Source organism: Equus asinus, chromosome X, assembly GCF_041296235.1.
Source record: "Equus asinus isolate D_3611 breed Donkey chromosome X, EquAss-T2T_v2, whole genome shotgun sequence".
In the NCBI taxonomy this organism is placed as follows: Eukaryota; Metazoa; Chordata; class Mammalia; order Perissodactyla; family Equidae; genus Equus; species Equus asinus.
In genome coordinates, this window is record NC_091820.1 from 110,281,466 (window position 1) to 110,306,694 (window position 25,229).

The 25,229-nt window shown below is 40.0% G+C and overlaps 1 protein-coding gene across 11 annotated transcripts in view; it reads left to right on the top strand.

Moving 5' to 3' along the window:
• The window catches only part of LONRF3 (LON peptidase N-terminal domain and ring finger 3), a 194,318-nt gene that overhangs the window by 32,172 nt on the left and 136,917 nt on the right, over window positions 1-25,229 (top strand). For all 11 annotated transcript variants that reach the window (XM_070502781.1, XM_070502772.1, XM_070502774.1 and 8 more), the window contains one exon: window positions 492-619. In XM_070502781.1, coding sequence (XP_070358882.1) covers window positions 492-619 — 128 coding nt within the window. The remainder of the gene's footprint in view (window positions 1-491; window positions 620-25,229) is intronic.

Genomic DNA, 25,229 nt, shown 5'->3' on the forward strand with positions numbered 1-25,229 from the left:
GTTGTAGCATGAATCAGAACCTCATTCTTTTTTGTTGCTGAATAATATTCCACTGTATGCATAGACCACATTTTGTTTATCCATTCATCAGTTGGTGGATGTTGGATTGTTTCTACTTTTTGGCTATTATGAATAATATTGTTATGAACATTAAATTACAGGTTTTTTGGTGGGCATATATTTTTATGTCTCTTGAGTATATACCTAGGAGTAGAATTGCTGGGTCATGTGGTAACTCTATGTTTGACATTTTGAGGAATGCCAGACTGTTTTCCAAAGTGGCTGCACCATTTTACATTCCCACCAGCAGCCTATGTGGGTTCCAATTTCTACACATCTTCACCAACACTTGTTAGCTTCTATCTTTTTGATTATAGCCATACTAGGGGGTATGATATCACTTGATTTTTTATTTAATATGCCTTGAATATTTTTCCATGTTGGCACATATAGATTTCTTGCACATTTAACTGCTGTGTAATATTCCACAGAGACTCTGCTTTTCAAGATGATTCTCTCTCTACCATTGTATTGGTTCCTCCTCCTGGGCTCAGCAGCCTGGAAATAGAAACAGCAGTGGTGGCTGATTGTCTTGATCCAGACGGAAGTTGTGTGGCAGGTAAGGCCAAAGGATAAGGTGAAGAATGGTGTTGATGGTAATGCTGAGAGAGTCCTGGAAGTGAGTTATCAACCCTGGTGCATATCAATCCTGTGTAAGTGACAGTGACAAAGAGCTGGAGTGGATGGTATAGTATAGCGGCTGGAAGCCTCAAAGCAGGAGTTTTGCATGACAGTGGAAGGATAGTTGTTTGTTTTGTTTTGCATTTACCCATTTCCTCTGTTGAATTTTTCTTTCCCTTTTTTTTAGATTGCATCATTCACTGCTTTGCCTTCTTGGATGACTCAGAACATAATATAACCTTGTTTTGTGACTCAGAGAGGCCATTATGACCATCTGCTTTTGCCTTGGACCTCTGAGGCATGTAGGAATATGTCTTTCTCTATTAAATGGATTTCTTTGCTTTTGAAATTCTATCTCCTTCAACTTCCAGCTTTACTCTTTTTGGTGTCAGAGGCTGAGATCAGTGTATTCTAGGTTCTTCTAATGTGCAGTTGTTTGACCAAAGATTGACTCCGTGCATCTCCTGTGAAGTTCATGAGTTTTGTGATAGCAATTTTACATGCTGTTTATAGATGCTTTTTTCATCTTCTAGGTTTGTGATTATATTATGGCAGAAGTTATGAGAAATATGATCTCCAGAGAAGTGTTGGTGCTTCTGTAATTTGTTATAAACTATTTTTGGCAAGCTAGTTCTCTAGCATTGAAGAATTTAATGAATAAGTTTGTATTCACTTTATCCACAATCATTTTTTTTATTGTGGTCATAATAGCTTATCACATAGTGAGATTTCAGTTGTACATTATTATTTGTCATATACCGTATAAGTATGCCCCTTCACCCCTTGTACCCACCCTCCACCCCTCTTCCCCCGGTAACCACTGATTTGTTCTCTTTGTCTGTAAGTTTGTTTATATTCCACATATGAGTGAAATCATATGGTGTTTGTCTTTCTCTGTCTGACTTATTTCGCTTAACATGATGCCCTCAAGGGCCATCCATGTGGTTGTGAATGGGATGATTTCATCTTTTTTATGGCTGAGTAGTATTCCATTGTATATATATATATATATGGATACACACACATACCACATCTTCTTTATCCAATCATCAGTCAAGGGGCACTTGGGTTGCTTCCACGTCTTGGCTATTGTGAATAATTCTGCAATGCACATAGGGGTGCATAAGTCTCTTTGAATTGTTGATTTCAAGTTCTTTGGGTAGATACCCAGTAATGAGATAGCTAGGTCATATGATATTGCCATTTTTAACTTTTTGAGAAATCTCCATACTGTTTTCCACAGTGGCTATACCAGTTTGCATTTCCACCAGCAGTGGATGAGGGATCCCTTTTCTCCACATCCTCTCCAACATTTGTTGTTTTTTGTCTTGGTGATTATAGCCATTCTGACAGGTATAAGATAATACCTAAGTGTAGTTTTGGTTTCTATTTCCCTGATGATTAGTGATGTTGAGCATCTTTTCATGTGCCTATTGGCCATCTGTATATCTTCTTTGGAAAAATGTCTGTTCATATCTTCTGCCCACTTTTTGATTGGGTTGTTTGTTTTTTTGTAGTTCATTTGTGTGAGTTCTTTATATATTATGGAGATTAACCCCTTGTTGGATATATGATTTGTAAATATTTTCTCCCAGTTGGTGGGTTGTTTTTTCATTTTGATCATGTTTTCCGTTGCCTTCCAGAAGCTCTTTAGTCTGATGAAGTCTCACTTGTTTATTTTTTCTTTTGTTTCCCTTGTCTGAGTAGACATGGTATTCAAAAAGATCCTTTTAAGTCTGATGTCAAAGAGTGTACTGCCTATATTCTCTTCCAGAAGTTTTATGGTTTCAGGTCTTACCTTCAAGTCTTTGGTCCATTTTGAGTCTATTTTTGTGCATGGGGAAAGATAATGGTCTACTTTCATTTTTTTGCATGTGGCTGTCCAATTATCCCAGCACCATTTATTGAAGAGGCTTTCCTTTCTTCATTGTATGTTCTTGGCTCCTTTGTAGAAGATTAGCTGTCCATAGATGTGTAGTTTTATTTTTGGACTTTCAATTCGGTTCCATTGATCTGTGTGTCTGTTCTTGCACCAGTACCATACTGTGTTGATTACTATAGCTTTTTAATATATTTTGAAGTCAGGAATTGCAATTCCACCAGCTTTGTTCTTGTTTCCTAGGATTGCTTTGGCTATTCGGGGTCTTTTATCCACAATCTTTTTAATGGTAGAGACCTTTGGACTTTGTCCAATACAGTAGCCACTAGCTACATGTGGCTTTTTAAATTTAAATATAAATTAATTGAGTAAAACAAATAAAAAATTCAGTTCCTTAGTAGTACTAGCCACATTTCAAGTTCTCAGTAGTCACATGTGGGTAGTGGCTACCATATTGGAGAGTGCAGATATAGAATATTTTTGTCATCACAGAAAATTCTATTGGACAGCAGTGGTCTAGACTTTGAGCCAATATCCTCTCAGGTTCTACCTTTCCAGTCTGGAGTCTCATGTCTTTAGCATGTCCTTGTGCAGCAGCCATGCTCCTACTACTTACAATACCCCCTGACGTCCCCTCCTTGATCATGTTACTTGCTCTCTGTCAGTGTATTAGTTTCATGTTGCTGCTATAACAAGTTACCACAAACTTCATGGTGTAAAACAACACAATTTATTATCTTATAGTTATAGAGGTCAGAAGTCTCAAGTCAGCCATTTTCCAGCTTCTAGAGGCCACCTGAATTCCTTGGCTCATGGCCCCTTTCTCCATCTTCAAAGCCAGCAAGTAGCATCTTCAAATCTCTCCCTCACTCTCTGACCTCTGCTTCCATAGTCACATTGCCTTCTCTGACTCCTACCCTCCTGCCTCTCTCTTGTATGGACTCTGTAATTAGATTAGGCTACATCTCAGTAGCCTTAACTTAATCACACCTGCAAAGTCCCTTTTACAGTGTAAGGTAACATTTTCATAGATCCCAAGAATTGGGACATGGATATCTTTGGGGGATCATGATTCAGCCTACTGTAACAAGCAGTCTTCTCCAGTGGCATCTTGTTTTCCTTGAGGACCAGTGCTGCACATGTATGCTGCACACTGATATCCCAAGGTTTTATACAAAAGGAGGAGAATATTTTAAAATCTTATTTTCTGCCTCCATCCTGTCTGGAAATACCAAAATTTAGTTGTTCTGACGCCTAAAAATATGATCCTGTGAGTATAGTGGCATAGTGGCATAGGATATCTTACAGGCAAAATAGATCCACAGCAAACTCAGTGTCCCATCAGAGTGTTTGCCCCACTGTAACACAGTTACTATTTCAGGGCTGATCTCTGCCAGCCTTTCTTCTCAAAAACAAATGAACAAAAAACACACAAGCAAAACCCAAAAAACTGGGGGCTTAATGTATTAACCAAAGCAAAGCCTTCTGAGCTTCTCTTTGTTCAGGAAAGGGTGGCAGATGAAAACCTGAGTCATTCTTAGGAGAAGCAGCAGAAACCAATGCAAAATTTGTCTACTTCCAGCCTGGACAAGATAGCATAGACTCATTTCTCCCTGCTCCTCCCAGCTAATTATAACTATAAATCCTAGAAATAATTCAAGAGGCAACCAAGGGAGAATTCTGAATGGTGTAAAGAGGAAGGCAGAATGGTTAGAAACCCCGGGACTGGAGGAAAACTATAGTAGCAGGATGCCTTATGACTCCCTATCCAACAGAAGAAGGTGACCCAGGCCCAGCATTTCCCAACCCCCAACTTAGCAACAGATGGTGGCTCAGATAGGTTCCTTCTTCCTCTGGATTAAGTGGGAGTTTTGCCAACAACACTAGGTGAGCATGGCAACTCTAGCAAAGGGAATCTAGCAGGGAGCCCCACTGACAATAAGCAAGCAGAAGAAGTGCTTTCCTTTCCCGCTAGGCCAGAGACTCCCTACCCTACCTCAAGAGAGTGTGCAACCAGGGCACCATCAAGGGGAAATCCCATCACAACAAGTAGTCTGGCTCAGGAAGCCTCTGTGTCCCCATGGTCTTGAGGGTCTGTGAGAGATACCAGAACGTTATACAGCACTGGCAAGGGGGGTTCCACCAGAACAAACAAAGCCAGGGAAGATTCGTTGTTTCCAGAGACTAGGGGCTCACTTCCTCCACCTAGAGGCATCAAGCGACCCAGCTTGGTGAAGCATCTTCTGCTCCCTTAGGCAGCCCCAGAAGGGACCACTGGGGGCCCAATCAGCACCACATTAACCCAGCAGACCAAAATAGCACCACAGAGGCTCTGAAAAGTAAATCGTCATTGAAATCACAGCGTACAAAAGTAGGCCGGGACCTGTGTGCTAAACCTAAACAAAGTGACTGCCTGCTAAACTAAATGATTTAAATAGTGTGCTAACATAGTAGCCAAAATGTCCAGAATACAATGAAAAATCACGCATCATACCAAGAACCAGGAAATCACAACTTGAATGAGAAAAGACAGTCAACCAACTGACGTCAGTACTGAGATGAATCAGATGTTAGAATTATCTGACAAGGATTTTACTGCAGCCATCACAAAAATGCTTCAATAGCAATTGTAAAGTCTCTTGAAGCAAATGAAAAAATAGAAAATCTGAGTGCAGAAATACAACTTAAAAAAAGAAAGAAACTGAAGTTATAGAACTGAAAAATAAAGTAACAGAAATTAAAAAGAATAACTTGCTGAATAGGCTAAATGGTGTAGTGGAGATAACAGATAGAATCAGTGAACCTGAGGGTAAATTAATAGAATTTACTCAATCTGATCAGCAGAGAGAAAGTAGACTGAAAAGAAATAGAGCCTCAGAGACCTGTGGGAAATAACAAAAGATCCAACATCGTATCATCTGAGTCCCAGAAGGTTACCAAAACATCTGACAAAATTCAACATTTAGTCAAGACAAAAACTATTAATACACTAGGAATGGAGAGGAACTTCCTTAACCTCATAAAGAACATCTACAAAAAACTTACACAGCTAATGTTATACTTAATGTGAAAGACTGAATGCTTTCCCTCTTAAGATTGGAACAAGGCAAGCATATCTGCTCTTATCACTTCTGTTCAACATTGTACTGGAAGTTCCAGCCAGCATAACAAGGCAAGAAAAAGAAATGAAAGATATACAGACTGGAAAGGATCAAGTAAAACTGCCTATTTGCAGAAAGCTTGTTGTCTACATAAAAAATCAGAGAAAAATCTAAAACAAAACCTGTGCTAAAACTAATGATTGAATTCAGCAAAGGCATATGATAAAAGATCAACATACAAAAATAAAGCACGTTTCTATATACTAACAATGTGGAAATCTAAGTAAAAAGCAATAAAAATACTTTGGTATAAACTTAACAAAACATGTACAGGATCTGTATGCTGAAAATTACAAAACACTGATGAAAACTCAAAGAAGACATTAATAATTTGAGAAACTTACTGTGTTCATGGATTGAAAGACTCAACATAGTAAAGATGTCAGTTTTCCCCAAATTGATCTATAAGTTACTGAAATCCCTATGAAAATCCCAGCAAGGATTTTTGTAGATATACATAGGCTTACTGTAAAATTTATGTGCAAAGGCAAAGGACCTAGAGTAGTCAAAATGACATTTATAAAGAATAAACTGAGGAGAATCAGTTTTCCTGATGTGAAGGCTTACTATTTAGCTACAGTAATCAAGACAGTGTGGTAATAGTGGAGGGTAGCCAAATAGATCAATGGAATAGAGTAGAGAACCCAGAAATAAACCCACACAAATTTGTTCAACTGATTTTTGGAAAGGTGTCAAACAGATTCAGTGGAGGAAGGATAGCCTTTTCAACAAATAGTGCAGGAGCAATTGACATACCTAGGCAAAAAAAGTGAACTTTAACCTAAACATCACATCTTATAAAAAAATTAACTCAAAATGGATCACAGACTTAAAGTATAAAACTATAAAACTTGTGGGAAAAAAACAAGAGAAAATCATCATGATCTATGGCTCAGCAAAGAGTTTTCAGGCTTAACACCATAAGTGTGATCTGTAAAAGGAAAAATCTATTAATTACACTTCATCAAAATTAAAAAAGTTTTGCTCTATGAGAGATCCAATTAAGACAAGCTACAGACTGGAAAAAATATTTGCAAACTACGTGTCTGACAAAGGATTTGTATTTAGAACATATAAAGAACACAAACAGCCCAACTAGAAAATGCACAAAAGATATGAACATTTTACTAAAGAGGATATACAGATGGCAAATAATACATGAAAAAATGTTCAGCATTATTAGCTATCAGGAAAATACAAATCAAAACTACAATGAAATATCACTATACACCTGTCAGAATGGCTAAAATAAAAATTACTAACCCATGCTGTGGTAGGCGTCCCACATATAAAGTAGAGGAAGATGGGCATGGATGTTAGCTCAGGGCCAGGCTTCCTCAGTGAAAAGAGGAGGATTGGCAGCAGTTAGCTAAGGGCTAATCTTCCTCAAAAAAAACCCCACATTATTGACAACACCAAATGCTGGTGAGGATGTGAAGAAATTGGATGTCTCATGCATTCTTCGACAGGTTAATGGTTAAATAAACTCTAGTACATCTATGCCATGGAATACTACTCAGCAATAAAAAGAAATGGGGTATCGGCTCACATAATAACTTGAATGAATTTCCTGTGAATTTTGCTGAGTGAGAAAAAGCCAATCTTAAAAGGTTACATACTATATGATTATTTATAGAATACTTTTGAAATGGTAAAAAATATAGAGATGGGGAACAGGGTAGTGTGTCCCAGGGGTCAGAGAATGGGCAGATAGGAGGTGGGTGTGGCTGCAAAGGGTAGCAGGAAGGATCCTTGTGGTGATAGTACAATTCTGTATTGTGTTGGTGGATACATGAACCTACATGTGATAAAAGTGCATAGAACTAGGGCTGGCCCTGTGGCCTACTGGTTAGGTTGGCATGCTCCACTTTGGTGTCCTGGATTTGGTTCCCAGGCACGGACCTACACCACTCTTTGGTGGCCATGCTGTGGCGGTGACCCACATACAAAACAGAGGAAGATTGGCACAGATGTTAGCTCGGGGTGAATCTTCCTCACCAAAAAGGAAAAAAAAAACTGCATAGAACTAAATACACAGACACAAACAAATGATTACAAGTAAAGCTGGGGAAATCTGTACAAGATTGATGGGTTGTCACAATGTCAATATCTTGGTTGTGATATTAACTACAGTTTTACAAGATGTTACCACTAAGGGAAACTGGGTAAAGAGTACACAGTATCTCACTGTATTATTTCTTAGAATTGCATGTGACTCTACAATTATCTGAAAATAAGTTTAATTAAAAAAAAAGATAAAGACAAAAAATTGGAGCCTTGAACATTTTGCCAGAAGCTGGACTAAGGAACCTGGCTCATTGTGCAGGCTGGCTACCAGATTGGATAGTTATACAAAACAGTGACTTCCAAAACCTGCGTATGCAGCACCTTAGGGGCCTCTAATAATTCAAAGAGGTATTGATTGTTCCCCTTCTGGAAATTCTCAGTAAACAAATTTAATTGAAAATCACTTTCATGAAAAGCAAGCATTTGCTATATGTCTTCATATCAGAGGGCAGCCCTAGGAAATCAAAATAGGGTATCTCAACCTGTCCCCACCCTAGCTCATCCAAAGTAGGAATCACTGGCCTGATCATTGTTCGTGGAGCCAACATATGAGGCCTAAATGGGCCTGTTAACCCTGTATAGTGAAAAGCTTCTACCGCTACCCTAGTCAATCAGTCAGCTGGCTCTGACCACAAGAGAAACCATGAGGGGGAATGAGAGGCTGTGGGATGATTGGCTACAAACTCCATTCCATTGCTATGCCAAGGCCTCCAAACATATGCTCTACCTTCTTCTTAGATTCAGCACCTTCCTTAGGGGGAGATCAGAGGCTTTTCAAAGTCTTCTCCCCAAAGCCCTTTTCCTGCCTGTTCTTCAGCCCTGCAGCACCCTGGACTTATCACTTGATTTTTTAGAGGGTAAACTTGATTTTGCAGAGGAGTAAATAATGGGAAAAGTACATTTCCCCTTAATTTTAGTTTTTAAATAAATATATAGAAACGTTGACTTATTGGTATACAGTTCTGTGAATTTTAATACACGTATAGATTCATGTAATCACCACTACAATCAGGACACAGAACAATTTCTTCATCCCAAAAAATTCCCTCGTGGTGTCCCTTTGTAGGTACATACCCCTCACCCCAAAACCCTGGCAACCACTGATGTGTTCTCCATCACTGTAGTTTTGTCTTCTTTGAGAATGTCATATACATGGACTCATACAGTAGGTAACTTTGAAACTGGCTTCTTTCACTCAACATAATGTCTTTGAGATTCATCACGTTGTTGCATCTATCAATAGTTCATTTAAACACATTTTTTTACTTAAGAATTGCTCCGCAGTTTTATTCAGATTAGTTCTCTAAGCAGGCTTTGTAATAGCATAGCAACAGTATAATTTATGTGCAATTAAATCACCTTTGGTCAAATGACTGACAATTATTAATTAACATGTTTCTCTTGTTAATTTTTAAATCTGTTTCTTCTGGTGAAAAAAGTAGAGAGGCAAGAAGTAGATAGTAATTTCTAAACAAGTGTTATAAGATTCTAGAACTAGAAACCAGCATCTCCGACGGTCTGAACTATTCTCAAATCAACTTCTTTCACCACATGGGGAATCTACCAGGACAGTAGTGGCCAGTGGACCTTTAGACATACATGTGTTTCTTGCCCAGGAGCCTCTGTGTGATTCTAGAGCCAGTCCCACACAAAGGACTAAATTCCATTGTCTCAGGAGTTCTTAAACTGTCCTCCTCAGTACCCCAAAATGTCTCTTACTAAGGTTTAATCATGTCTGAAATTTCTACCATTAGAATCATTTAGGCTAAGGAATTCCAGAAGACCTCTCTAAGAAAAATGCAAATATGTCACTTTTGAGGATATCCCATTATGAAGTTGGGCCCTGAAAGATTAGGAGAAAACTTTTTTAAAAAAATTAATTAATTCTTTATTGCAGTAACATTGGTTTCTAACATTATATAAATTTCAGGTGTACATCGTTATATTTCTATTTCTGTGTAGATTACATCATGTTCACCACCCAAAGACTATTTACAATCCATGAAGAAAACCTTTTGATTTGAGGTGTGAGGCATGTTTGAGGTGGTGCTCAGTGCTAAGAAATGGGAGCCCCAGCTTAAATTAGAGGTGGGACCAGGAATGATTCTGTGCAGCCAAGTGGCAGCAGGAGATACTGGGACCCAGGGAGGTGGGCTAAAAAGGGGAGCATGTGCCAAAGAAGGAGTTGGAGCATGCTGAGAACAAACGTTGCCTGTTTCATAAATATGCTTACATCGTGCTCTGGTGTGCCCCGCTGTTAAATTGATAGCTAGATGCCTTGTTTGCTTCTGTCTTATCTATCTACCAAGTAAACATGAAGTAAAAGCTTTGAAACCCAATTCAATCAAAGAAAAAGTGTTTATGAACCCAGTGTACTTAGCCAAAGCGAAGAAGAAGGGCCCTTCTGATCTCAGGAGAGATTGATTCATTATTTAGTTTCCCCTTCTCCCCAAAGGCAGGCCACTCTTGAAGTCCTACTTGTAAAAGGAACTCTACTGCCAAGTATTGAAGACTTCAGGTGGAGGGTGAGTTGAACCAGTTTCTATCAGGGAAGGGATTCAATCTCAGGTGGCCAGATTTGTCCTGGAACTGAGGGCAACAGGACAATCCTTGCACTCTGCATCCAGAAAGTGAGCTCCCCTTCTGCCCAGGGTTAACCAGAGCCTTGGTCTTTTTCCCCAATGTTATTTTACAACCTTCCCTTAACACAGACGCATACAACCAATGAAGTAAGAGTGTGTATGTCCAGTAAGGCAGCTAATTTCTGCCAATTAGCCAATGCCCAACAATTAGTAAATTGGTAGATTGTACTTGAGTTGACACATTTTCAATCGAATGGTTTATAAAACAGACTGCTGCTTATTTTATTCATATGTAAGTGGCTCTTACTGCATCAAAAGGATGTTTGAAACAACAAAAGAATAATCAAGAAGCACAATTTATCACTTTGGTTCTTAACAGATTCAAACCGTGTAACGATAGCAGTTCCTGGTTAAATAAGCAGGGCAGTAGATCGAGGGCAGAAGTGCTGAGGCAGGCACAGTGTCGTGCCTGAGGGGTTCTGGCCATGGCACCTGTACTGAGCTGGCGTCCTGAGTTGCGGCTCAGAAAGTGGGAGAATTGACCAGTATATTCCAAACCTTTGCAAAGTAATAGTCGCAAAGCAGGTGTTTTTTGAGAAAGGGCAGAAACAAAATACACCTAGGAGGTTAGTAAGGCATTTGAGACCCAGACGCGAATGGGAAGGCAATGTATCTTTAGAGCCAGTGCAGTCGGGAGCCTTTCATGTTGAGGCACGGATGTTTTCACCTGGGGTAGCAACCTCCCCTACATTTTTTGTTTGTCTAATTTTCCATTTCAGCTGCTCATTCTCTTTAGCCAGCCCTAGCCCCACCGTGGGACTGCATGCTAATTATCTCATGGTGGTGATATGTCTCCTGAGAGAGCTGGCAGCTGAGCAGTCCCCATCTTCCAAACATGGGGCCTGCCTCTACCTGCTCGAGTACAAGAAACAGAAAGGCAGTGTGTTGTCCCTCGTACCCTGCTCAGGGGACTGACTCAGCTTCACAGACTGAAGCAGAAACTGAGAACTTGACCAGTTCTCCAAGCTGTCTGTGGGTATTCAATACTGAAGATTTGGGACTCAGCCTATGTCTACACATGGCTTAGTGGTGGACCAGATGACATGGTCAGTTTAGTGCAAATAGTTGACTAAACTACTTTCGTGTGAGGTTCCAGGCATGTGAGATTCATAGTCCCGGATCTGGTATAAATGAACAAGTTAATTTCTTGGCCACTGCACTTATCTCTAACCCTGGCCACCTGGGCACAAATGAAAGCTGTTTGGTCACAAGAGGGTGAGAAGGTATAGATGATACAGAATAATCCTATCTTCATCCCTGGAAAAGAACTGAAAGGATTTGGTTTACTCATAGATCAGTCGCACCATCTTTGTGTAGAAAGGACAGCATGATCTTTATTCACAACCTCATCCTGAAGGTATTTTTAAACTTCAGAATAGGAGTGAGGAACCTAGGCATTGACACTGGTAAATTGTTCCTAGCTGGCAATAAGGAAGAAAGTGAGCAGGGCACACTCTCCCTAATCTGCTTTCACCCCAGTGAAGCTTTGAAGGTTTGGTAAGAATAGTTGGTGAGTTGAGAACAATAGTTAAACAACTTTTCTTTTACATATGTTAAAATATTCTTGGGGGCTGACCCAGTGGCATAGTGGTTAAGTTCGTGTGCTTCGATGGCCCAGGGTTTGCCGGTTCAGATCCTGGGTGCAGACCTACACACCACTCATCAAGCCACGCTGTGGCAGCATCCCACACAGAAGAGCTAGAAGGACTTACAACTAGGATGTATAACTATGTACTGGGGCTTTGGGAGAAAAAAGAAAGAGGAAGGTTGGCAACAGATGTTAGTTAGCTCAGGGCCTATCTTCCTCACCAAAAAAGCATGCCTTTAGAAACAAACAAACAAACAAAAATTCTTAATGCTCATGACAACTGTGACGGATATTACGAAGAGAGGAAAATATTCATTAGCTCCTCAAAAGTTAGCAGAGTTGGAGAGTAAATCTTGATTTGACCAGAAAAAAAGTGGTGGTTTGAGTTTTCTCCTTTTGAGCCATTGATTTGATCTCAAGGGAACTTAGTCTTACTGTTGCACAGCTGATCGCTGACATTAATATCAAGAGGTCAGTCACATTTTCCCCTTTGACTCTCATTTTCTTTTACTCACCATATTTTGTGATTGTCCAGGTTCTTTGGTTTTTTTCCTGTTATCATGAGCTTGAAAAGAATATGGTCAGCTTCCACCCATTTGTTAGTGTAGGAGAGCATTGACACGGTTATAAGAAAAGCATAGATAAACCAGAAGTCAAAGAATCATGGAGTGTTTCAACTGGAGGAGCCACAGAAACAACTGAGGCCAGCCCCTTCACTTTTACATATGGGGAAACAGAGGCCCAGAGAGGGAAGGTGGCAGATCTCAAGATTCTTATTCCTGCCCTCTTTCCAGAATGAGATATATGACTCTATTGCTATATACTTTCCTTTCTAATTATGATTTGTAAAGCTTATTAGTTTTGAATTTCTGAGGCATGCTGCCAGTTAGGTGTTAAGGGGAGTGGAGCCAAAGCCATACAATGGTAGGGAAAGCTGGATCCAAAGTAAACATTCTCCCTGGGTGATCAGATCTGGTGTCGACACTAGCTTACATCATTAAGTGTTGGCATTCTCCTAGGTTCTGTCTTTGGCCCTCTTTTCTTCTATTAAGAGTAATTCCATGGTCAAAGTAGATCTGTACGGCGAATGTTAACTCTGAATTGAAAAGCTATAACTGCAGTTGTTATGATTTTCTGCTTATCTCAAAGGATAATGTGTTCCTTCTTCAGTCCAATACCAACCTTTTCACCTGCCCATCTTGTAACAATTCTTTGCTCTTCCCTTGTACTCTGCCACCTTTGTAACCACAACAAAACTTTTGTTTTAATAAAAACAAACAAAAATCTTTTTACCTGATGTCCCCCTCAGCTGTTCTCTTGTCAGCCAAGCCTCTTGAAAGAATGGTCTGTACTTGATGTTCTACTTCCTTCCTTTTCATTCACCCCAATGCCCGACTCACTGGACACCGTTTAGTCTGTATTTTATTTTATTTTATTCTTTTTATTGAGTTCATAATAGTTTACATCAATGTGAGATTTCACTTGTACATTATTTCTTGACTGTCACCACATAAGTGCTCCCCTTCACCCCTGTGCCCCCCACCCCCTTCCCCTGGTAACCACTGAACTGTTTTCTTTGTCCATTTCACTTAGCATAATTCCCTCTAGGTCCTTCCATGTTATTGCAAATGGGATGATTTTGTCTTTTTTCTGGCTGAGTAGTATTCCATTGTATATTTATATATACCACATCTTGTTTATCCAGTCATCAGTGGATGGGCACTTGGGTTGCTTCCAGGTCTCGGCTATTGTGAATAGTGCTGCAATGAACATAGGGGTGCGTATGCTACTTTGGATTGTTGATTTCAAGTTGTTTGGGTAGATACCCAGTAGTGGGATAGCTGGGTCATATGGTAGTCTGTGTTTTAAGTATCTTTCCCTGCAGCATTTAACACTCTTCAACCACTGCTTGAAACTCTCTCCTACTCCTCTATTCCTCAAGGATCTTATTTGATAGTAGTTATATTTTGGGTTAATACCCAGTTTAAATCTCCTTTATTGCAATACTTTCCAACCTATAATCTCTCAAGAAGAGATGATCCCCTGGGACACAGCCGATAGGACTAGGGATGGATGTCTAACCAGAGGCAGAAGCCTAACCTGTGAGAGTTCATTCTCTCTCCCAGAAATGTAGTGAGATGGGGAAAGTAGACTGTGGGGAATCTGGCTGAGTGGTCACATAGACTCAGTCTGAAGCTACCATTTTGGCCACGTGAGAGTGGATGAGTGACTAGAAGGTGCTGCTGGGAAGAGAATGGGGTGACAGAGGTAAAGCCAACACTCCCAGAGAAGCAAGGAAGAGATCCCTGTATCCTTGTAATAACCCTCTCTTTTATTACCTCATTTCGGTGGATTATTGTTTCTTTCAACCTTTACCCTGGGGCACCTCTTCTTCCACCAACTCCTTGAACTCTCCCTGAGTGATCTCATTCACTTTTTTTTTTACAGTTTAAAATGTTTTTATTTCTATCAATATAGTACATGCATATAGCTAAAAAAAAAAAAAAAGAGTACCAAGGGCTTATAATGATAAGCAGAAGTCCTTATGCCCACCCCTTTCCTGCTGCCCAGAAGCACTCACTCTATGAAGTGTTCCTTATGTTTACTTTGGTCATTTAAAAGAATACAATTTTCCTGCTATTTCTTTTTTTTATTATTGTGGTAAAAAATACATAGCACAAAATTTACCATTTTAACCTTTTTTGTTTTTTGAGGAAGGTTAGCCCTGCGCTAACTACTGCCAATCCTCCTCTTTTGTTTGCTGAGGAAGACTGGCCCTGAGCTAACATCCGTGCCCATCTTCCTCTACTTTATATGTGGGACGCCTACCACAGCTTGGCTTTTCCAAGCAGTGCCGTGTCTGCACCTGGGATCTGAACCGGTGAACCCCAGGCCACTGAAGCTGAACATGCGCACTTAACTGCTGCGCCACCGGGCCAGCCCCCATTTTAACCATTTTTAATTGTACAGTTCAGTGGCATTAAGTATATTCAGGTTGTTGTACAACTATCACCACCATCCATCTCCAGAATTTTTTCATCATCTCAATCTGAAATTCTGTACCTATTAAATTATCACTTCCCATTCTCTTCCTCCCCAGCTCCTGGTAACCACTATTCTAGTTCCTGTCACTATGAATTTGAGTATTTTAGGTAAATCATATAAATGGAATCATATAATCTTTGTCCTTTGGTGTCTGGCTTATTTCACTGAGCATAATATCTTCAAGGGTCATCCATGTTGTAATCAGAATTTAATTCCTTTTTAAGGCTGAATAATATTCTACACACACACACACATGCACACGCACACCCCATATTTTGTTTATCCATTCATTCGCTGATGGACATTTGAGTTGTCTCCACCTTTTGGCTATTATGAACGTGCTCCTATGAACATGTAAGTATCTGTCTGAGTCCCTTCTTTTTACTTATTTTGGGTATATACCCAGAAATGGAATTGCGGGATCATATGGTAATTCTATGTTTGCTTTTTTTTTCTGAGGAAGATTAGCCCTCAGCTAACATCTGTTGCCAATCTTCCTCTTTGTTTGCTTGAGGAAGATTAGTCCTGAGCTAATCTGAGTTTGAAGTGGAGCATGCCAAACTTAACTACTACGCCACAGGGCCAGCCCCACATTTGCTTTTTTGAGGAACCACCATGCTGTTTTCCTCATTCGACTGTTTCTTTTTTTAAAATTTTGGCTGTGTTTATTTATGATTTTTTTATTGCAGTAACATTGATTTATAACACTATATAAATTTCAGGTGTACATCGTTATATTTTGACTTCTGTGTAGATTATAGATTACATGTTCACCACCCAAAGACTAATTACAATCCATCACTTCTCACATGTGCCTAATCACCCCTTTCGCCCTCCCCCCTCCCCCCTTCCCCTCTGGTAACCACCAATCCAATCTCTGTCTCTATGTGTGTGTTTGTTGTTTTTATCTTTTGTTTATGAGTGAGATCATATGGTATTTGACTTTCTCCCTCTGACTTATTTCACTTAGCATAATACCCTCAAGGTCCATCCATGTTTTTATGAATGGCTGGATGTCATCGTTTCTTATGGCTGAGTAGTGGTCCATTGTGTGTATATACCACATCTTCTTTACCTGTTCGTTCCCTGATGGGCACCTAGGCTTCCTCCACGTCTTGGCTATTGTGAATCCTGCTGCAGTGAATGTAGGGGTGCATGTATCTTTATGCATTCGTGTTTTCATGTTCTTTGGCTAAATACCCAGCAGTGGAATAGCTGGATCACATGGTAGTTCTATTCTTAATTTTTTGAGGACTCTCCATACTGTTTTCCGTAGTGGCCGCACCAGTTTGCACTCCCACCAGCAGTGTGTGACAGTTCCCTTCTCTCCACATCCTCTCCAACACTTATTGTTTCCTGTCTTGTTAATTATAGCCATTCTGACAGGAGTGAGGTGATATCTCCTTGTAGTTTTGATTTGCATTTCCCTGATAGTTAATGATGTTGAACATCTTTTCATGTGTCTCTTGGCCATTGGTATATCTTCTTTGGAGAAATGTCTGTTCAGATCTTTTGTGCATTTTTTAATTGGGTTGTTAGTTTTTTTGTTGTTGAGATGTATGAGTTCTTTGTATATTTTGGATGAACTCCTTATCAGATATATGATTTGCAAATATCTTCTCACAATTGTTAGGTTGTCTTTTTGTTTTGTTGATGGTTTCCTTTGCTGTGCAGAAGCTTTTTAGTTTGATGTAGTCCCATTTGTTTATTTTTTCTATTGTTTCCCTTGCATAGTCAGACACAGTACTTAAAAATATGCTGCTAAGACTGATGTTGAAGAGTGTACTGCCTATGTTTTCTTCCAGAAGTTTAATGATTCCAGGTCTTATATTCAAGTCTTTAATCCATTTTGAGTTAATTGTTGTGTATGGTGTAAAATAATGGTCTCTTTTCAGTCTTTTGCATGTGATTGTCCAGTTTTCCCAACACCATTTATTGAAGAGACTTTCTTTTCTTCATTGTATGTTCTTGGCTCCCTTGTCGAATATTAGCTGTCCATAAATGTGTGGGTTTATTTCTGGGCTCTTGATTCTGTTCCCTTGATCTGTGTGTCTGTTTTTGTGCCAGTACCATGCTATTTTGGTTACTATAGCGTTGTAGTATATTTTGAAATCAAGGAGTGTGATACCTCCAACTTTATTCTTTTTTCTCAGGATTCCTTTGCCTATTTGGAGTCTGTTGTTGTTCCATATAAATTTTAGGATTCTTTGTTCTATTTCTGTGAAAAATGTTGTTGGAACTTTAATGGTGATTGCACTGAATCTGTAGATTGCTTTAGGAAGTATGGACATTTTAACTATATTAATTCTTCCAACCTAAGAGCACAGAATATCTTTCCTTTTTTTGTATATTCTTCAGTTTCTTTCAACAATGTTTTATAGTTTTCAGTGTACAGATCTTTCACTTCTTTGGTTAAGTTTATTCCTAGGTATTTTATTCTTTTTGATGCAATTGTAAATGGGATTGTATGCTTAATTTCTCTTTCTGCTACTTCCTTGTTAGTGTATAGAAATGCAACTGATTTTTGTGTGTTGACTTTGTACCCTGCAACTTTCCTGTATTCATTTATTACTTCTAAAAGTTTTTGAGTGGATTCTTTAGGGTTTTCTATATATAAAATCATGTCATCTGGAAATAGTGACAGTTTCATTTCTTCCTTTCCAATGTGGATCCCTTTTATTTCTTTTTCTTGCCTGATTGCTCTGGCTAGGACTTCCAATACTATGTTAAATAAGAGTGGTGACAGTGGGCATCCTTGTCTGGTTCCTGTTCCTAGAGGGATACCTTTCAGTTTTTCTCCATTGAGAATGATATTAGCTGTGGGTTTGTCATATGTGGCCTTTATTATGTTGAGGTACTTTCCTTCTATACCAATTTTATGCAGATTTTCTATCATAAATGGATGCTGTATCTTGTCAAATGCTTTCTCTGCATCTATTGAAATAATGATGTGATTTCAAATAATGGTGTGATTTCCGAAACGGAACATGCAAACTTAACCACAGCGCCACCTGTCTCCAAGTACTTTTTGATTTCTCCTTTGATTTCTTCATTGACCCAATCGTTTTTCAGTAGCATTTTGTTTAATCTCCACATATATCTGGCTTTTCTGATTTCCTTCCTTTAGTTGATTTCTGGTTTCATACCTTTGTGGTCAGAAAAGATTCTTGGTATTATTTCAATATTCTTAAATTTATTGAGATTTGTTTTGTGGCCTAACATATGATCAGTCCTGGAGAATGTTCCATGTGCATTTGCAAAGAATGTGTATTGTGCGGTTTTTGGATGGAATGTTCTGTATATATCTACTAAGTCCATCTGGTCTTATGTGTTGTTTAAGGCCAATGTTTCCTTATTGATCTTCTGTTTGGATGATCTATCCATTGGTGTAAGTGGAGTGTTAAAGTCCCCTACTATTATTGTGTTACTATTTCTCCTTTATATCTGTTAATAATTGCTTTATACTTTTAGGTATTCCTGTGTTGGGTGCATAGATATTTATAAGTATCATATCTTCTTGTTGGATTGTTCCCTTTATCATTATGTAGTGCCCTTCTTTGTCTCTTGTTACCGTTTTTGTTTTAAAGTCTATTTTGTCTGATATAAGTATTGCTACCCCAGCTTTCTTTTCTTTCTCATTTGCATGGAGTATCTTTTTCCATCCCTTCATTTTCAGTTTGTGAGTGTCTTTGGGTCTGAAGTGTGTCTCTTGTATGCAGCATATATATGGGTCTTGTTTTTTTATCCAGTCGGCCACCCCGTTCCTTTTGATTGGAGCATTTAGTCCATTGACATTTAAAGTAGCTATTGATAAGTATGTACTTATTGCCATTTTGTTACTTTTTTTCTGAGTCTTTTAGTAGTTCTTCTCTGTTCCTTTCTTCTTCTCTTGCTCTCTTCCCTTGTGGTTGATGACTTTCTTTAGTATTTTGCTTGGGTTCCTTTCTCTTAATTATTTGTGTATTTATTATAGGTTTCTGTTTTGTGATTACCATGAGGTTTATATATAATCACCTATATATATAGCAATCTATAGTGAGTTGATGGACTCTTTAGTTTGACTTCTTTCTAAAAGGTCTACTCTATTATTCCCTTCCTCCCACATTTTATATTTTTGATGTCATATCTAACCTCTTTTTGTGTGTATGTATCCATTACCTTCTTATCATTGAAATAGGTAATTTTAGTACTTTTGTCCTTTGTATTTTCTTCATAGGTGATTGATCTGCCATCTTTACTGTATTTGTGCCTTTACCAGTGATTTTATTCCCTTTTTTGGATAATTTTCTTATTCCTATTTGTGATCTTCTCTTTCCCACTTAAAGTCCTGTTAGCATTTCTTGTAAAACTAGTTTCTTGGTGATAAACTCCTTTAATTTTTGCTTTTCCAGGAAACTTTTTGTCTTTATTTCCATTCTGAATGATAAAGTTGCCAGGTAGAGTATTCTTGGCTGTAGGTTTTTTCCTTTCAGCACTTTAAATATGTCATGCCAATGCCGTCTATCCTGTAAGGTTTCTGCTGAGAAGTCAGCTGATAGCCTTATGGGGTTTCCTTTGTATGTCACTTGTTGCCTTTCTCTTGCAGCCTTTAGGATTCTCTGTTTATCTTTAATTTTGGACATTTTAATTATATTTCTTGGTGTGGGCCTCTTTGGGTTTATCTTGTTTGGTGCTCTCTGTGCTTCCTGTACCTGGATGTCTGTTTCCTTAGGTTAGGAAAGTTTTCAGCTATTATTTCTTCAAATAAATTCTCTGCCCCTTTGTCTTTCTCTTCATCTTCTGGAACACCTATAATATGAATGTTGGTGCACTTGATGTTGTCCCAGATTTCCCTTAGACTGTTTTTATTCATTTTAATTATGTTTTCTTTTATCTGTTCAGCTTGGGTCAGTTCCTGTAGTCTTTTGTCCATCTCATTGATCCATTCTTCTGTATCATCTACTCTGCTATTGATTCCCTCTAGTGAATTTTTTATTTCCAGTATTGTATTTTTCATTTCTGATTGGTTCTTTTTTATATTTTCCAATTCTTTGTTGATGTTCTCACAGTGTTCATCTAGTCTTCTCCCAAGATCAGTGAGCATCCTTATGACTTTTTGTTTGAACTCTTTGTCAGGTAGGTTGTTTATTTCTGTTTCATTTAGTTCTTTTTCTGGGGTTTTGTCCTGTTCCCTTGCTTGGAACTTATTCCTTTGTCTCCTCACTTTGCCTCTTTCTCTGTGCTTATATCTATGTGTTAGCCAGGTCAGCTATGTCTCCTAATTTTGGAGAGGTAGCCTTATGTCAGAGATGCCTTATGAGGCCAAGGAGTGTGCTTCCCTCTCATCACCGGTTCCAAATGTTCCAGGAGTGTCCCCTGTATGGGCTACATGTGTCCTTCTGTTGTGGCAGGGTTGCTTTTGCTGCAGGTGCCCATGGAGGCTAAGCTGTCCCCCTGGCTGGCTGGTTGTAATGCTCAGCTGTGTGTCGCTGCCGTGGACCTTTCAGTCACTTTATCAGGTTTGGGGAGCCCTAGCACATTTGGCTGCAAGATCTAATAGCACATTCCTGTTGCAGTTTTTCTGTTAAGTGGGTAGGCCCCCAGGATGGCTGGTTGCTAGGCTCAGGGGCTTACAGTTGCTGTAGGCCCCCAGCCTGCAAGGCTGTTGTCATCTCTCTCAAGCTTGCAGCTGAGTGGGGCTGGCCCCAGGCATGGGAGCACCCAATTGTTTCAGGCTTTGGAAGGTGGGGCCAATCTGCTATGTGACTGTTGGAGAAGCACAAGTCTTCGGCAGCTGACAGGCCCCACAGCCCACAGGTCCACACACACCATCAACACAGTCCTGGCCTGTGTGCACATCCTGACCCCCTGAAGCGGACCCTGTTTCCCCACTGCAGAGGTCCCCACACACTCCACCAGTGCCCCACACACTCCACCTACTCCTTGCATAGACCCTGCCCTGCAGAGGTGGACCCACTCGCCTGCCTGCAGAGGATCCAGGCACCCAGTCTGTGCAAGCCCACAAGTTGCCAGAGGGCTTGCTGTTGGGTGGGGCTGGTCCCTAGGGCAGACTGCCTGCCCTGGCTGAGTTGGATTAAACCCCTGCTCTGGTGGGCTGGGCAGACCCTGGGCTAACAGGCCAGTGGAAGAACTCCCATGGCATCTGCCAACATCTCTATCAGCACGCCTGTACTAGGTCACAGTAATGGCTCCACCAATGTCTCAGTACCTGGAGAAGTCTCACTTGTCACCAAGATGCCCCCAAAGCCTATCAGGTGATTCTCTTTTCAAGAAAGGACTGTGCACCTTTCTTTCTGGTGATTTTAGGTTGCTTCTCAAAACGGGTGAACTTGTGTGTGGGCCCTTTAAGATCCAGCTTTTTTCTGTTTATGTCCAATAGTTTTTCTGGGGACATTCCCTGTTGTAGCCAGCAAAGCCAGGTAGTATGACACTTGTCTCAGTTGTGCTGAGTCTGAAGGTTGTTTCTAGTGGTGGTGTTCCCCCGCTCAGGTCCCCAACTCCTCCAGGGAGGGCTGCATACCTTAGGATTGCTCCTAGCTGGCTGTGAAGCACCATGGCTCATGAAGGTGGCTTTTGTCTCTCCAAAAAGGAATTTCTGCCTCTCCCACCTCAGTCAGTACTGTCTCTTGTTGCAGGGGTTCTTTTTATCCAGTTTTCAATTCTCTCTCAGGGGTAATCGTTCCAAGAATAGTTGTAAATTGGTTGTGTTTGTTGGAGGAGGTGAGTTCAGAGTCTCCCATGCTGCTATCTTGACACCAACCTCTACTATTTCTCTTTTTTAAAAAATTCTATTGGTATTCACTGCAAATCTTCTTTTTTTTTTTTTTTATTGTCTCTGAGGTAACATCTGTTGCCAATCTTTTTTTCTTCTTCTCCCCAAAGCCCCCCAGTACATAGTTGTATATTCTAGTTGTAGGTCCTTCTAGTTCTACTATGTGGGAGGCCACCTCAGCATGGCTTGATGAGTGGTGCTAAGTCTGTGCCCAGGATCCGAACTGGCAAACCCTGGGCCACTGAAGTGGAGCATGTGAACTTAATCACTCAGCCATGGGACCAGCGCCTACTATTTCTTTTTCTTTTCTTTTTTTTTTTTTTTTGAGGAAGATTAGCCCTGAGCTAACATCCATGCCCATCTTCCTCTACTTTATATGTGGGACCCCTGCCGCAGCATGGCTTGACAAGTGGTGTGTAGGTCTGCACCTGGGATCTAAATTGGCAAACCCCGGGCTGCTGAAGCAGAACGTGCGAGCTTAACTTCTGTGCCACCAGGCTGCCACCCCCTTGCCACTACTTCTTAATAAAAACTTTTTAAACATCATCTACTGCCTTTGTATTATGGTAGCTGAGGACTCGTCCAGTCTTGAAGTATTCTCTAGCCTCTGTATGCTGATAACTTCCCATCTATATTTCCAGCCATGAGTTTCCCCTGAGCTTCAGGCTTGTATTGTCCAAATGCTTGCTGGACATCTCTGTGTAGGTGTTAAGTTCAGCATATCCAAAAATGCTTGCCCCTGCCCCCACCCTTAAACTTTCTCTTTCTCTGATTATTATACTGTCTCTTATCTCAGTGAGTGTCACCAGTGTCTACCCACTCACTCAAACAAGAACCCTGGAAGTTATCCCAAACTGCTCCTGGACCTTACCATCCAATAGATTACCATGACTTCCTGATTTTACCTCTTAGATGTTTCTTGACTCCATTTTCTTTTCTTCTTACTCACTTCCATTGCCCTAGTTTAGATCTTCATCATCTGTTGATTGAACCACTTGCAGCAGCCTCCTCCTAACTTGTCTCCCTACCTCCATATTTGCCCTCCTTTAATCCTATTGCAAATTGATTTAAGCCAGTTTAGCCTCTCACATCATCAAATACTTTCCGGTGAATATCAGTAGCTTCCAATGATTAGAGATAGCTGTAGGTTTTAGTCCTCATCACCCCCCACAATCTCCCTACTAGGTGGTATGTTCCACTGAAAACAGTACTTTGACCCAATTCTGCCAAGCATACATTTATTAGCAGGACTTGTCCTTGTAAGATCTATTAAGCTCCATGTAGAAAAGGTTCACTTGAAGCACAATTAGCAATTCTGCAGTAGTAGCATTTTAGCTAAACTTGTGGTCAGATCAGGCAACAGAATCATCTATTAAGTGTCAGGATGCACGAGCCAATGGATTCCTAGACCTAGAATGTCACTCTGGGATCACCAATTTCTTAGGCCCCATTCATGCAAGGGCAGACAAAATGTCAATCCATAAATGTAGAACACCATTTATTTTACCAATGAAAGTTTATTTCTAACATCCATTGTATTAATGAGCAAACACTCTAATGTAGATTTAGGTAGATTGGTTGAAGCTTTCCAGTAGCTGCCTCTGGAGTATGGACTCATAATTAGAGTCTTTCAGATGGAAACTAAGCACCTCTGGAATGTGTACCTCATTGGGGTACTTCAGATATTAACTGTCCCTAGAGTATATGTATATGTATAGGTGTGTGGGTATCTCACACCACCTGTGCTGAGTATTTTTAAAGTAAATCTCATACCACATAACAAATCTACCCTCCCATGCACATCTGTTCATATTGTTCTCCTGCATATAAAATATGCATGGTTCTCTTCCATGGTTCCCTCTTCCATATAAAATAAAGTCCAGACTCCTTCAAGTGACATATAAGGCCTTTTCAGATCTGCCCCCTACCTCTTTCTTTTTTGCACTTTACACTCCAGTCTTGAATTACCAGGCTGCTTGTAGTTAGCCCTACCGATGATGATGGTTTGGGCTCATGCTCTTCCTTCACATGGCTAACTCTTACCCATCCTCTATGACTCAACTCAGGCAGCAGCCCTTTAAGAAGCCTTTCCTATAACCCCATTCAGAGTTAAGCTTATTTAACACATATATAGCACTTATTATGTGCCAGGAACTATGCTAAGCACTTTTAGTTCTCATAAAAAGTCTATGAATGAGGTTCTATTATTATCCCTATTTTCAGATGAAGAAACCGAGGCACATAGAGGTTTAACTTGTCCAAGTTCAAGTAATTGGTAAGTGGCAAAGCCAGACTTCAAACCCACGCTGTATGGCTTCAGAGTCTGTGCTCTTAGAAATCCATATGCTGTGCTGCTTCTCAAGGGCCCTTTCTCTGCATTCCCACAGCACCCTAGGCCTACCTCTAATTTAGCATTTAGCATAAGAGTTTGAAACTATATCTTTGTCTATGCGTCTGCTACTTCACCATGAGGGTCTTAAAGCTTAATTGTCTCTGAGGCAGTATTGTATAGTGGTTAGGTCATGAAGTTTGGAATTAGACAGACCTGGGGTTAAGTCCCACCTCTGTTATGTACTAGCTGTGTAACCTTAGGAAAATTATTTAACATTTCCATGCCTCTTTTTTCTCATTTGTAAAGTGGGGCTAAGAATACCTCACAGGGTAATGGAAAGAATGAAATGAGGTGATATGTCTGATATGTCTAAAGCGCTTAGCAGGTCTCACATAGTAAAAATCTCTTGGTAATGCTTGACTATTACAACTAGTTATTATTGCCTCTGCATCTCTAGCGACTAGCACTGTGCCTGGAAAATAGACATTTGAGAACTATTTGTTGAACTGAGCTATTATGGAAATCTTTAGACTGATATAGATATCTGAAGCATGTCTTAGTATATGTAACTTCAGAAATGGTTCCTTGTAGTTAAGCAGGATGTGCTACCTCACTTTGCACCCATAAGAGGTTTGCCTCAAAAGAGTGGATAGCCCAGTAGCTCTACAGTCATATAACTAATAAGCTTATCATTCTGGTCCTTGTAACTATCAGCTTTAATGTAGCTGAAGCTCAAATGGGATAACTCATCACTTCGAAGTGAGTCTTCTTATCCTAAGTCATCTCATCATCCTTCAAAATGAAAGAGCACCCTATTTTTACAAGGGCGTCAGAACTACCCAGGGCTCGCCGTTCTCATCGGATCACTGACCTTTTCAGTTCTGAAATTCCTATGCAAATTTCCTTCCCAACGTTCCAGGGCTTACATCCATTCTGCTATAAATTTCACTTGTGAAATGGGTGAAAAATACAGTTATCTGATGTGCCCAGGTCACCTTTGGATAGTGTTGTTGTGATAGAAAATGTCCCAGGTATCAATTAATTGCCCATCTTCTTGTACCC